The 13,217-nt window shown below is 35.0% G+C and overlaps 2 protein-coding genes across 2 annotated transcripts; both read right to left on the bottom strand.

The window, feature by feature from the left end:
- Window positions 1-5,127: 5,127 nt before the first annotated feature.
- On the bottom strand, window positions 5,128-7,131 carry LOC145030044 (uncharacterized). The gene is made up of 4 exons (XM_078978479.1): window positions 6,226-7,131; window positions 5,371-5,640; window positions 5,217-5,273; window positions 5,128-5,136 (listed from the first exon to the last, which is right to left on the bottom strand). The coding sequence occupies exons 1-4, from the start codon at window positions 7,129-7,131 to the stop codon at window positions 5,128-5,130; spliced, it is 1,242 nt and encodes a 413-aa protein (XP_078834605.1).
- A 56-nt stretch (window positions 7,132-7,187) lies between these two features.
- LOC145030043 (uncharacterized) lies at window positions 7,188-12,708 on the bottom strand. The gene is made up of 4 exons (XM_078978478.1): window positions 12,255-12,708; window positions 11,277-12,134; window positions 8,669-8,816; window positions 7,188-7,386 (listed from the first exon to the last, which is right to left on the bottom strand). The coding sequence occupies exons 1-4, from the start codon at window positions 12,706-12,708 to the stop codon at window positions 7,188-7,190; spliced, it is 1,659 nt and encodes a 552-aa protein (XP_078834604.1).
- Between the last annotated feature and the right edge of the window lie 509 nt (window positions 12,709-13,217).

The raw sequence follows: 13,217 nt of genomic DNA, 5'->3' as shown, positions 1-13,217 counted from the left end.
GGAGTATAAATATAGTGTTTAATTTGCAGAATCACTTATGAATGAGACCTTGGTAATTCACATGAAGGTTTGTATCAGTTTTTAGAGTTAACATAATGATTTTTCTTTTAATTTTTATGTTTTTATGCAGGTTATTTGTTCGTGATTGCTAATATCTGATGTAGTGTCCATCTATGATCCGCTTTTAATATAAATGGGTAGTGATGATTTGCATTTAGTAACTCTTTGATTGTGTGTTTTTCTGTAGGAACAATATTGGAAGCAATATAAGACATATATGGTTGTCAATAATGATTGTGCAATATAATAGATATTCATCTAAGTTCCATTAATGATAAAACCAGAAAGAAAATAAATTAGGGGTATATTTGGTGTATTTGTTTATTTGCCTAAGCTCAACCCTACAATAGTTTTATGGCTTTCATCCATTGGTCATCAGTTGCTAAATTGATCTTGCTTGGATTCCAAGTGTTCAAGTTTTCAATTGTCTTTTTCTTGAATTTATGTTGGGTTGGTATTGTATTTTGGTATCATTTAGATCCTTTTGACATATTTATAGAATCATATAGTTTTTTATATCATAGTTTTTAGTCTATGGTTATTTTTACATGATATTTGGTCATCAGGTGGTTAGTGTCAAAGCATCCTACTTTGATATTTTATAACATTATATGCTTATTATAGTATGATTTTTGTTCCATGATTAATTTTACATTATTTTTAGTCCATGTGGTTTATATTATCATACTTTCACTATAAAAAAAAATCTTTTGAAATTCTCTTTTTTCCATGTGGTATGTGGTTTATTATTCACTTTTGGTCCATATTTGTTGACATAAATTTTCATTATGAGATTCATATTCAACAACCTAAACTTAAAAAGAAGTTTATCTAATTTACAATATTTTTGCATGATTTCATTTATAAAATCTCTCTTTGTCACGTGGGTTAGAGAATCATGAAGATCGACTTTCAATAAAGGAAAATAGAAATCTCATTTTCTAAAGCTTAAATCATAAGGATTATCATATGGGAAGTAAGTTAAATTAACACAACACTTAACATCCTAAGTTAAACAGAGGAACGGACTCTTAGGTTTTTTTCACCACCTATAATTGTGTAGAATATTCGAAGCTATAAATCTGCCATAGCACAACCATTTTCTTCATGTTGCATAGTAAATGCTCTCTCTCTCTCTCTCTCTCTCTCTCTCTCTCTCTCTCTCTCTCTCTCTCTCTCTCTCTCTCTCTCTCTCTCATATTTCCCATAGTTTCTTAAAATTCTTTGTGATTTTCATTCCTTCACACCGGGCTAACAATCTTTCTTGTGAAAATGGTTTATTTGAATGTGAAAATTTGTATGATTGAGTTCTCATTCCCTGCTAACACTCTTTCTTATAAAAATGTAGCTTGAAAGTCTTCTTCTAGATTCGGAAGGAAAGTCAAAGGTTACTTAGTCGAGTATAATGGGTGAAAATGTTTAATTTTGACTGATATAATGTGTCGAGTCTTTAACGATCGATCACGAGAAGCTCACAATTAGTTTTCTTTTTATTACTTTTTATTGTAGTTACATCACATTAACTATTTATTTTTATATTTTTCTTGAAATTCATGAAAAACCAACTATCCTTTTTGATTTTTTGTATCGATTTTAAAACTCAATTATAATTATATACTATAAAACTTAGTTACTGGATGGATGAATGTTGACATATTTTATGGGGAAATTTAATTTTCATTGAATACGAAAGCACCGATTTTTGAATAATAATTTCTTGAGTGTTAATTATTGAACCGTCTATATTACGAAAGTATCAATTCCAAAGCATCATTAAACATGTATATATCAAAATTTGTTTGTGGTAATCAATGTTTATGTTTTTTTAATAATTTTCAGATTTATAATTTTATGTTTTTATTTTATTTGCTAAACGATTATTGATCGGGTTCCTGGACCCATTAGATTTAATCATTTGTTGATTAAAAGTTAGTTATCGATTGTTCATGTTTTGGTTAGATAAAACACAAGTTTTTGGTTCAATTTTGTTATTTAGCAAGAATTAAAATAATTAGTGCAATTTTTTTTTATTATTTATAATTGGATCTTATACAAAATATAAACATATGGTTTATATCTAATAGGTTTCACAATAGACACTAAATCAAGTATATATAATTACATACAATCATGTCTTTGTAATATGACAAGTTTTGGAAATGAAACAATTGAATTAAATTTTGATCAATTTGACGTGCATTCGTTTAACGATTTATAATTGGATCTAATACAAAATATAAACTTATGGTTTACATCAAAATGGTTCCAAAAATAGACAATAAGCCAAGTATGTACTTACAATACAATTCGTGTTTTTGTTATATAACAAATATCCAATAGTTGAATTGAAATTGATCATTGGAAGGAAACTATGCTCCACTAGTTAAAATGAAATCCCCACCAAAAAACAACAAAATTGTGTTTTAAAAATATAATCGATTATAGAATTCTAATTTCAGTTTTTTTTAATTAATCAACTAGAAAGTGACCCCGCTACGCGGGGGTTTGATTTTTTTGGATTAAGGGCATAATTTTTTTTTATCGTGTTTATGCTGGATGGATCGACTGTTTTTATGTTTATAGTGGATGTATGAGATGTGTCACAGAATGTGTACGAAAGGATTTTTTTTCATTACATAGTCATTACATCATTTTAGATTACATAAGCAGATACAAAAGATATCTTCATTACAACGTTATTACATGGTTTTACTTCGTAGAAGCTGATGCAAAAGAGGTTGATGTTGCAGAAGAGAGTGGTGCTGGTATGTCACGGTGTCTGATGGTTGTGCGGGATTTTGTTACACACATCGATTGCTTCCGAAATGTTTTCCTGCATCATCCCGAACATATCGAGCATTAGCACGGTTATGTTGTCAAGGTCGGCAATGACGTGGGTAGCGACTGTGAGCTCCTTGTATGGCAGTTCTTCTGGAACGTCGTGTAATAGTGTTTGCATGTCTGTGTTGACTGTTGTGTATGTTTGTTGGAGGTTGGCTAAGGAGGTCTTCATCATCCGGAGATAGCCAATGAGTTTTTGCATGATGGTTTCCATGGTGGTTGTATGCTTTATGGTTTAATGGCGACTGATCTTGGATTCATTTTATAGGGTCAACAGGTGGTAGTTGAGTTGCAGTAAATATGGGGTATTTAATTATCACCTGGGAAGTAATGAAAATGGGATGGTTGCGGCAGCTCTAATGAAAGTTGAGTTGTTTTTTTGGTAGCTTTAGGGTATAGGGTTAGATATTCCATTTAATGTTGGTTGTAAATGTGTGTATAAGTTGTAATGTGAACGGTTAGTCTTCTATTTTTTATATAAATCAAGCGTTGATTTTTCTGATTTTCTCCATTTTTTTATATTATTTTGTTTATATTTTGAATGTTGATTGTTTAGACAACGGGTGTAGGTAAGGTATAACGTATATAATGATAAAGTGGTTATTTGGATTGTTTTGTCAGAGAATTCTTTTATATATTTATTATTTGACGTGTGTGGTTGTTACTAACTTTTATTACTTTGGACATGTAAGGGTGTATGTTTGAAGCTGTTTGTAATGTGTGTGCGTTATCGTTGCGAAATTGAATGGGTTAAATAACCGGTGTTAAAAAAGTATCGGAATCTGAAAGTGTGAACTAAGAGAATTAGAACAACCGAAAATTCGGATATATGAGACGGAAACAGTATTGCAATAACATCATTCATATCGAAGAGAAGAGGGTGTTATGATGTTATTGTTGTAACACTAAACATAGAGACATTAGTAGAGCTGGAAGAGGGTGATTATGTTGATTATGCATCCTGGTTGTTATTTGTTGGACTGCTTTGGAATATTTTCAGGTGTGGAACCTGTGTTGTGTTCACGAAGTGTCAGTAGGGTGTTTTAACATATGTATGTAAGTTTTTTTGTATGTGAATGCGTATGTACCTGAAGGGTCATAGGATAAGGACCGTGCGATGTTTTGAACAGCTGTAGATGGCTCCGGTGATGTGTCGTTTTGTTGCTTTCTTGCTATTCGGTGTTGTCGGGATAGACATGTCGACCGTGGTTGTTAATGTCTCGTGGTCTATTATTATGAAACGTATGTTTTCTGGAGATGATCCTCTGAGCATTTGGATGGACATTTTTTTGGTTCTTCTTTGTGATTTGTAATGGCTTGAGGTAGAATACGTCCATCTGTGAGCGGGGTATTGGATAGGAAGTAGTCAAGAGTTGATTTTAGGAGTTTCCGACATGAGGTCTCTGACATGGTTGCGGTGATGGTGTCGGTCGCATCGCTAACGATTATGGACAGTTTGTACCTATTAACGTCACATATTCATTAATATTGTGTATGTAGGGTAATTAAGTATATTATGTAATTGAATGATGATTACGTGTAGTTTGGTTTGTCGATATGTCCATGAGCGCTGCAGAACCAATTTTCGCCTCTTCTAAAGATCAGATCTTTGCAATTTGGGCAGGTGGTTTGGTACCAACTGTTTTGGTAGACAAACTCTTTAATAGATGCACGCACAAGGAAGGTTTTGTCCTGTAGTTTGATGGAAACGGGTGAGGTGATTAGTGTATGTGGATAGAGTAGCAGTAGTTTGATTTACCAGGAGTTCTGATCTGTTTTTTGACTTCATCTCGTATAGAGTAGTGAGTGTTCCTGGTAGTGGTGGTAGCGGTCGTGAGGGTCCTGTAAAGCTGATGTGATAGATTTATTAGTATAGAGTATTGAATGTGATGTATGTAATTTGTGTGTATAATATCTATGGGTTACAGGATTATAAGAGATATTGTTTCTGGTATATCGGGGTTGACATAGATGTGTGTGGCATGTGATGAGCCGTGACGTAGTGCTCATGTACATAAATCATTTCAATATTAAATATATGACCAGGGACAATCTGATAGTTGTTGACAGTATGTGTATGATGGTATGTATGGTATAATACCGTTTGAGATGGACGGTTTTAGGTTGGTGACTGTAACCACAGTTGTTGCGGGTGGTGGATGTAGGGAGGTACGGTCGAACTTTTGTGGATTTCCTATACAGTCCTTCCATAGATTGATTGCGATTTCACTGCCACTGATACATTGAAATTGTTGTTTCGTATTAGTTCCATATAAGAGTAATGGTTATTGAATTTTGTTAGTTGTGATAAATACCTTTCGTCTGTTAGTATAAGCAGGATGAATGATTCTCCACCTATTTTCGTGTAGTCTCTGATTTTCGATAGTACACCGATATAGTATGAAAAGAAGTAAAAAGTAAACGTATGAGAGAAAGATATTGTATAACGTGGAGGGTTGAGAGAAGTACCTGGGTAGTAGGGGGTGTTTCTCCGAGTTCAATAAGATTTGTTTTCGTGAGGAAACAGAACCAAGTTTTGGGTATACTTACTGTGTCTGAAATGTGTTCAATCACAGACATCAGTCCAACGTCAATGTAGAAGTCGTTTTCAAGGAATTTTTGATATTTGTCTAGCTTCGGGCAGCTGTAATCTGATATTGTGTAACATTCCAGGACGTTTAGTACAGATTCGATATAACTCTGGTTGGTTCGTTGGCCAAGAATCTGTATGGCATCGCCCTATAAAAACAAAACATGAATCAAATATAAGATTTTTGTTATTTGGGAAAAAATGTAATGATATTATTTTGGGTTAAGAGTAGGAGAATGAAGTTGTAGTTTGTAAGAATTAAAGAGTGCTCATCTGGTATTGAAATGTAGAGTCGTTAGTGTATGAAAATTAAATAAAATTTTCCATAGATTTATTTGGAAACAACTTACAAATTTGTTGACACCTAGGTACCAAGTTTCATAGCGTCGGACATCATGTTTCCACTTCCGTAGTATCCTAACTTGTAAGGGACCCCCGATCCCGTCTGTCTTAAGGTTGGAGATGTTGGTCATCGATGATGTCAAGTGTCTACTTGCAACAAATGTACGGGAATTAGTGCTATGTTCGTATGTGAATAAGGTGCAATGTGTAAAAAAGATGATTGAAATGTGTGACATTTGATTGATGGGAAATAATAATAATAATAATAAATGACGTTTGAAAGATGGGAAAAAATAATAACAATGATAATAAGTTAGAGAAAGAAAATTTCGATCATGGTGGAGGAACGGTATGCAAATATGGGAAAGATGGTTGGCAGTGATACGATAGACCTCGGTTGTAGCAACTTTCTGCAATAGATCTTTAAAAACGACGTTTTTTGTGTGATTCTCTTGTATTGGGCTGTTAGTTTGTATGAGTATTTTTATCAAATCTGGCGACGTTGCTCGGGAAAGGGCGACATAAAGTTGACCGTGTGAAAAGACGGGTTGTGGTAAGTACACTCCAATTCTATGCAAAGATTGTCCTTGGCTCTTATTGATGGTCATTGCATAGCATACTTTCAATGGGAACTGTTTTCGTGAGAAAGTGAACGGTGTGTCTGGTGATTTATGTATAAACTTTATACGTGGTATGTATACACGTTTTCCCATGCAAGTTCCAGTCATGATACTTGCTTCAATTACGTTTGGTAGCAACTGGGAAACTATCATACGTGTGCCATTACATAAGCCTTGTTTTTGGTTGATGTTTCGTAACAACATTATTGGACAATGTATTTTAAGTTTCAGTTCATGCGGGGGTATTCTTGGAAAGGTTAGGTGGTTTAGGTATTCAATCGGATATAGGCCTTCGAAATCTGACGTATATTTTCCATTTGGTTGGATTGTATCTAAACTGTTATACGTTCTTCCGTCTGATGTAACCATCCTTAGGATCTGTTCATTTATGTCATCAGCTGTATAATTCGTAGGTGACACAATTGCTTTCACCGAAAGGTCAACCGCGGTTGGGGTTGTAAGTGTGGTGTCTCCATAAAAAAAGTGTATTAGGGTTTTCAAAGACTCAGGTCCTGGTTTTATCAGGAGAGAATCTGGAATTTCGATAAAGCTTGAGTCTTGTGGGTCGTCCTTGTCTGGTACACCAATGACTCCGTCTCCGATGCGCAGCAACCATGTTGCAAAAGCTGATGCAGACATCGAACCATTAGTGGTTATTTCGGATGAGTCAACTCTCATGTTCCTACGTAGTAAATAGATTTTGAAGAACCGCCATAGGTATGAACTCGGTAAATTTAGCTAATAGTCTCTGATCGTGTAGATTTTGGTAGGACGGGAAATGCTTGCCGGAAGTCACCACCAAGAAGAACAGATATGCCGCCAAACAGCTGGTCATCACAATTTAATACATCTCTAAGTGAACGGTCCAGAAATTTGAAACATCTTCTGTCACTCATAGGTGCTTCATCCAACACAATGAGTGATAACTCATTTCTTCAAGCAGAATTCGATTTTGTAAAACACCATCGAATTTATTTGAAGGAACTAGGAGACTGAAAACAGCCATTGATTTAGATGGGACGGAAGAACGGAGGGTGTGATCTAGATTGTTTAATAGTTGTTGCTGGATGAAGTCCGTAAAAGAGGCAACATCCTTATCTGGCATTTCCCTTTTCATTGTGTGTAAGTAGTCATCCTTCATTTTTTCACACGCGAATTCCCACAGGGTTTGCGGGTTGCTAACTTCGCAGAAAAGCAAAAGTTGGCAGAAAAGAGAGCGAAGTTGTGGCGAAGTTGCCCAGATGGATGCTTTAGTGAATGCGGTGAGCCATTCGGCGTCGTCGCCTATTAGGTTTAGTGCGTTGCAAGCAGCTCTGAAGGTTGGGTAAATGCTACCGGAGACAGTCCGTAAGTCTTAGAAAGACGTGCAACCCTTTTGGTGACAAAGCAACATATGTAGATAAAATAATTCGCCTGACGTAGGATGGACAAAGACAAGCCGCCCTATCATCTTTGATGACTCATCAACCCGAGGGCTCCACGACTTGAAAGACTTTTCCCATTTATAAGCTTTTGGGTATTCTAGATAGGTAAGGTGACAGCCTGTTGGATCTCTTGTATTGCTGCGAAACCACCCTATAAGAGTTGTGATGGTGTTATATGGGTTCGAGAGCACTTCAGGTATTGTCGAGTCTTCCTTAAACAGTAGTTGTTGCATGTTTTTTTCGTGTATAGAGAGAACCTGAACAGGCGGATGCCGATGGTGTATGTGAAAGTTTAGAATGCGCCATGCTGCTTCGTGTGGACATATGTAACGACCATCTAGGAAATTCTTCACCTCGTCCACATATCGAACTTTAGGATTCTGCGGTGCGTCCTGATTACCAGAGATTGTGACAGAGGTGGATTCATCGGGTAGTTCTGCTTTTTGGATTGTGTATCTAACATGGTCTGCTCCTTTCGAGATGTATTTGAATAGGTATTTTATCATCATGTTCCATCCACAATATTCAACGTTGATGTGTGCGCGGAACCGTGATGAAAGTCTTCTATTGTAAGGCATAATGTATCCGTTGTCTATGAGTTGTCCATGTTGATTTATATGGTGCGCAGATACGTTACGTTTGTAACGAACGTATCGTTCTGTGTCAAACACTGTGGCATCAAGAAAGGGCTTAGGAAACGCTTGCTGCATTTACCATCTTTCATACATGTAGCTTTTAGGTTGAGGAGTCCACACGGGACGTATATCATACAGCTAGTTATTGTCTCATACAGTTCCGAATCTGTGACAGGATCTGGCAGATCCGCTGTGATATATGTATCAACATCAGCTGTGGTTCTTATTCTGTCAGCTGTCTTTACCCAAAGTAGAGTATGGCAATGGGGAAGGCCTTTCTTTTGGAATTCAATGGTGTACAAATCTGCATTGTCAAAAGGTAACGTATGAAGAATATACATAGATGATGAAAAAAAAAAAGAAAAATAAATTGTATGTTAAACAGATGTTGTAGTTGTGTACGGGTAAAATAAGCAGCAACAAAATTTAGATGTGGAAGAAATGTATTTTGAGCAGAAAGTGAAGGTTATGAGAAAAATGTGACAAAAAAAATGTATGCTTAGAGTTTTCAGTTGGTGAGTTGACAAAAAGTATTATACTAAAAAAAAATAGACATACACACAGAAAAAAAGAAGATAAGTGAGTTAAATAAAACAAAATAAAGATGTAACATCAGGATAGAAAAAATTTTAATGAATAATTGATTTAAGGAAAAGATAGATGTGGTTTTCATATTTAAAAATCTTTCATCAGTAGCACAGTTTAATACTCAGAAGATTTATAGTTTTAATAAATTAGTTTGTCCATATTTTCAATAGAAGAAAAATGAGGAGTAAATGGTTTAAAGGAAAGGCACAGTTGGGAAGAATCCAAATGAGATAAAAAAAAGTAAAAATAAAAATCTATTGAGGGGTAAAGTAGGAAAGTTTTGACAGTCTAATTTAAAAAAGGTTTGGGTATGTGAACAGGATAATGGTAAATCTTATTCTAAACATAGAAATTATTGTTATTGATAATGTATTTACAACGTACATACATAAATGGTGATGAATTTTCGTCAGTAGATATTTTCAATAGAGTGTTTTCATATTTAAAATTTTTTCATGAGTAGAATAGAAAGGAGGAATAAATGGTTTAAAGAAAAGGCAAAGCAGGCAATAATCCAAATGAGATAAACAACTAAAAGGAAAAATCTGTTGAGGGGTAAAATGGGAGTGTTTTGAAAGCCCAATTTAAAAAACGTTAGGATATGTGAACAGGATAATAGTAACTCTTATTCTAAACATAATAAATATTATTATTGATTATGTATTTACAATGTATATGAAGAAATGGTGATAAATTTTTATCAGTTAAGGCTATAGGTATAAAAATTGTCCATTTAGTATAAATGTAGTCTATTATTGTTAATGTAATCTTTTTGAAATTCATACTTTTAATTCTGGCCTATGTGCTGAAAGAAGGTGTAGATTAAATGTAAAAAATTTTCATCTTACACGGAGACTTCAAAAGAGAATCCAGGGGTTATTGTAAAGCTAATATTAAAAATGGAACAGCAGACACAAGGGCAGATAAGGAAATACATATGAAAACGTTAGGATATGTGAACAGGAAAAATCTGTTGAGGGGTAAAATGGGAAATTTTTGAAAGCTCAATTTAAAAAACATTAGGATATGTGAACAGGATAATAGTAACTCTTCTTCTAAACATAATAAATATTATTATTGATTATTTATTTACAATGTATATGGATAAATGGTGATAAATTTTTATCAGTTAAGGTTGTAGGTATAAAAATTGTCCATTTAGTATAAATGTAGTTTATTATTGTTAATGTAATCTTTTTGAAATTCATACTTTTAATTCTGGCCTATGTGCTGAAAGAAGGTGTAGATTAAATGTAAAAAAAATTCATCTTACATGGAGATTTCAAAAGAGAATCCAGGGGTTATTGTAAAGCTAATATTAAAAATGGGACAGCAGACACAAGGCCAGATAAGGAAATACATATGAAGCATTAATGAAAATTGCAGAAAAGAGATGATTAACCAAAATGGAAATGTGGCAATGTTTAAAAGGACCCAAAAACGAAGAGGGGTAATATGGGAAACTTTTAAAAGCTGAAGTAAATTATTATGGTAAACATAAGAACGGGTAGAAAAAACAGCATAAAACGGTTGTTATACAAAAGGGGATATAAAATAGAAATGAAAAGAAGACATACATGCAGTCACATATGAGATACAGTTAAAATTCTTAGCAGAGAGGCATATTTAGTAGAAAAGTATATAGGTATAAAAATTGTACATTTAGTATAAATGTAGTCTACTACTGTTAATGGAATCTTTTTGAAATCCATACTTTTAATTCTGGTCTCTGTGCTGTAAGAAGTTGTCCATTAAATGTAATAAGTTTTCACCTTATATAGAGACTTCAAAAGAGAATCTAGGGGTCGTCGTAAAGCTAATATTAAAAATGGGACAGCAGACACAGGAGCAGATAAAGAAATACATAAGAAGCATTAATGAAAAATGCAGAAAATAGATGATTAACCAAAATGGGAAAGCAGGGAATGGACTATACATCTGTGGTATCTGAAGGCTTTAGAACTTTCTATAAAAAAGAAGGTGTTAAATCTTATGAACAAAAACCTGAAATCTGGCAGTGTTTAAAATAACCCAAAAACCAAGAGGGGTGATATAGGAAACTTTTAAAAGCTGAAGTAAATTGTTATGGTAAACATAAGAACGGTTAACAAAAACCGCAGAAAAGGGTTGTTAAACAAAGAAGGCATATACAATACAAAAGAAAAAGAAAACGTACACGCATCGACAGCTCCAAAAGGTTTATCCGCCTTAAGAAAGTCTATGAATTCATGGACCTTTATGTGGAAGATTCTAGCAATGATATCCGCCCGACTATGAACATCTCTTTGGCGATGTGTTTCCATATAGCGGGTAATTTCAGGCCGTTTTACATTACAGGTAAATGTAATGAAGTACTGTGGATTCCCATAGACTCTGCAAATCGAAAGTGCGTCCTGATAATGACTATACATAAACCGAGGCCCACCAGTAAATGATGCAGGTAAGAAAACATGCTTCCCAACAGTACGCGTGTCTCTGTCTCCTTTTGATAGAGCGTCATACAGGCCACTAACATAATCGCTCCGAAGATTAGACTGATGTTTGGTTATGTACTCAAGACGGCTCTCTTCAATACACGTGTACGCATCTACTAAATATTGTTGGAATAGTCTAGACGCATTAAGTGTGGGGGACCAGATATGCCGTCGAGCATGAATATAATAAGTGTAATACATGTTAACATTAAGGTTTTTTGCAGTAGCTCCTCTCCGATTACCCATCTTCAAACGGGGAGACCATCCTTCCTCACCATATGGAAACAATAGCGGGTATTGCAAGGGCATATAACTTGGATGAAGCTTACTAATCCGTTTAGGTTGACCCCAGTGGGAAAACACAACAATGTCATACGTGGTGTAGGTTGCATCATCACCAGTTACTATACAACCTAAAGATCCAGGAGAGGGCAACCCGTATGTACGATCAGGCACATTGTTAAATAGACGGACTACATAGAAGTCTAGATTACATTCATCCGCCATAATCTTAGCAATTTTAAATGTTCGTACGTATTCATTATTAGCCCCCAAGAACCCTACAAGAAAATGGACAATATTACCATCTAAATCCCTCTTCCTTGGACCATCAATCACCTTCAATCTATTTTGAACTTCGTGCTATGTGTCAAATAGATAGAGCTGAAGAAACCTCAGACCCTTTACAGGATCCGGAGATAGTGATCCAATCGTATGAGAAATCTGCCCAGATATCTTAAAAACATAAGGACCACGATCTTCATTAACAGTGTGATCTACATTCGCCCCAAAAGAAGTCATGGAAAACATGCTGTTATATGCCCTAATATCCTTTATTAAACTTACATTTTGATAAAGGGCTACGAAATTGGGGTCAAATGCAGGAGGATATGGAAGAACAACACCTCCATCCCAACAACAATGACTATACCTCGGATGAGTAGGTGTCGAAAACTTAGCAACCCTTTCAACATACCAGAAATAGGCACCACAGAATTCACAAACACAACTGCAGTCACCAGAATCAACATATTGAGGAAGGCCAAAAAAGAAATCGAGATGTTGAGACCTGCAAGACCGAGGAGCAAAGGAGGAAGAAGAAGATGCAGCTGGCCACTTTGCCCGAACATCCATTACAAAAGACGTACGTAAAAAACGGAGGACAATGTAAAGAAAATAGAAAAAGAAGGGAAAGAGATTACCTGGGAAAGAAAAGAACGACATAGGAAAAGGGAAGTCGGTGAAGGCTCATCGAAGAAGAAAGGGAAAGAAGCAAAAAAGAACCACGTGGAAAGTAGAAGCCAGGAAGAAGACACGTATAATATAAAATAAGGCGTCAGCAAGGAGAGCTGAAAAAAAAAACAAATAGATAAGGCAAAATGCATAAGAAACGAATTAAAAAGGTGCAAAAACCCCAAAAGCAAGAACACCATATTAGAAGGGTGCATTTTGACAAAAGGGTGCAGAAAATACTGTAGCTAAGAGCAGATAAATTTAATATATAGTATAATTTTAACTTTTCACTTTCAGTTTTTTTTTACCTAACCAATTATAACATCACATTTTGGAGAGCTTATCAAGAAGCTACAATTTTAGTTTGGAATGTTGGCGGTCGGTAGATTCCCATCCCTCCACAAACCCTA

This window comes from Lactuca saligna, chromosome 2 (genome assembly GCF_052625555.1).
Source record: "Lactuca saligna cultivar CGN05327 chromosome 2, ASM5262555v1, whole genome shotgun sequence".
NCBI classification, from domain to species: domain Eukaryota; kingdom Viridiplantae; phylum Streptophyta; class Magnoliopsida; order Asterales; family Asteraceae; genus Lactuca; species Lactuca saligna.
Note: the sequence above shows the minus strand (reverse complement) of the source record. Positions and strands in the feature narration are given on the sequence as shown.

Bases quoted from the DNA above. Each gene is read 5' to 3' on its own strand.
- LOC145030044 (XM_078978479.1), bottom strand. From the start codon at position 7,131: ATGAGAGTTGACTCATCCGAAATAACCACTAATGGTTCGATGTCTGCA. The intron at 5,641-6,225 runs GTCTATCGTATC...TTGTTTTTATAG, and splicing joins AGAAAGTTGCTACAACCGAG to GGCGATGCCATACAGATTCT. The intron at 5,274-5,370 runs GTACTTCTCTCA...ATCGAAAATCAG, and splicing joins AAACACCCCCTACTACCCAG to AGACTACACGAAAATAGGTG.
- LOC145030043 (XM_078978478.1), bottom strand. From the start codon at position 12,708: ATGGATGTTCGGGCAAAGTGGCCAGCTGCATCTTCTTCTTCCTCCTTT. The intron at 8,817-11,276 runs GTACGTTTTCTT...TTGACAATGCAG, and splicing joins TTTTGGAGCTGTCGATGCGT to ATTTGTACACCATTGAATTC. The intron at 7,387-8,668 runs GTATGAGACAAT...TTCTGCTTGAAG, and splicing joins CCTGTCACAGATTCGGAACT to AAATGAGTTATCACTCATTG.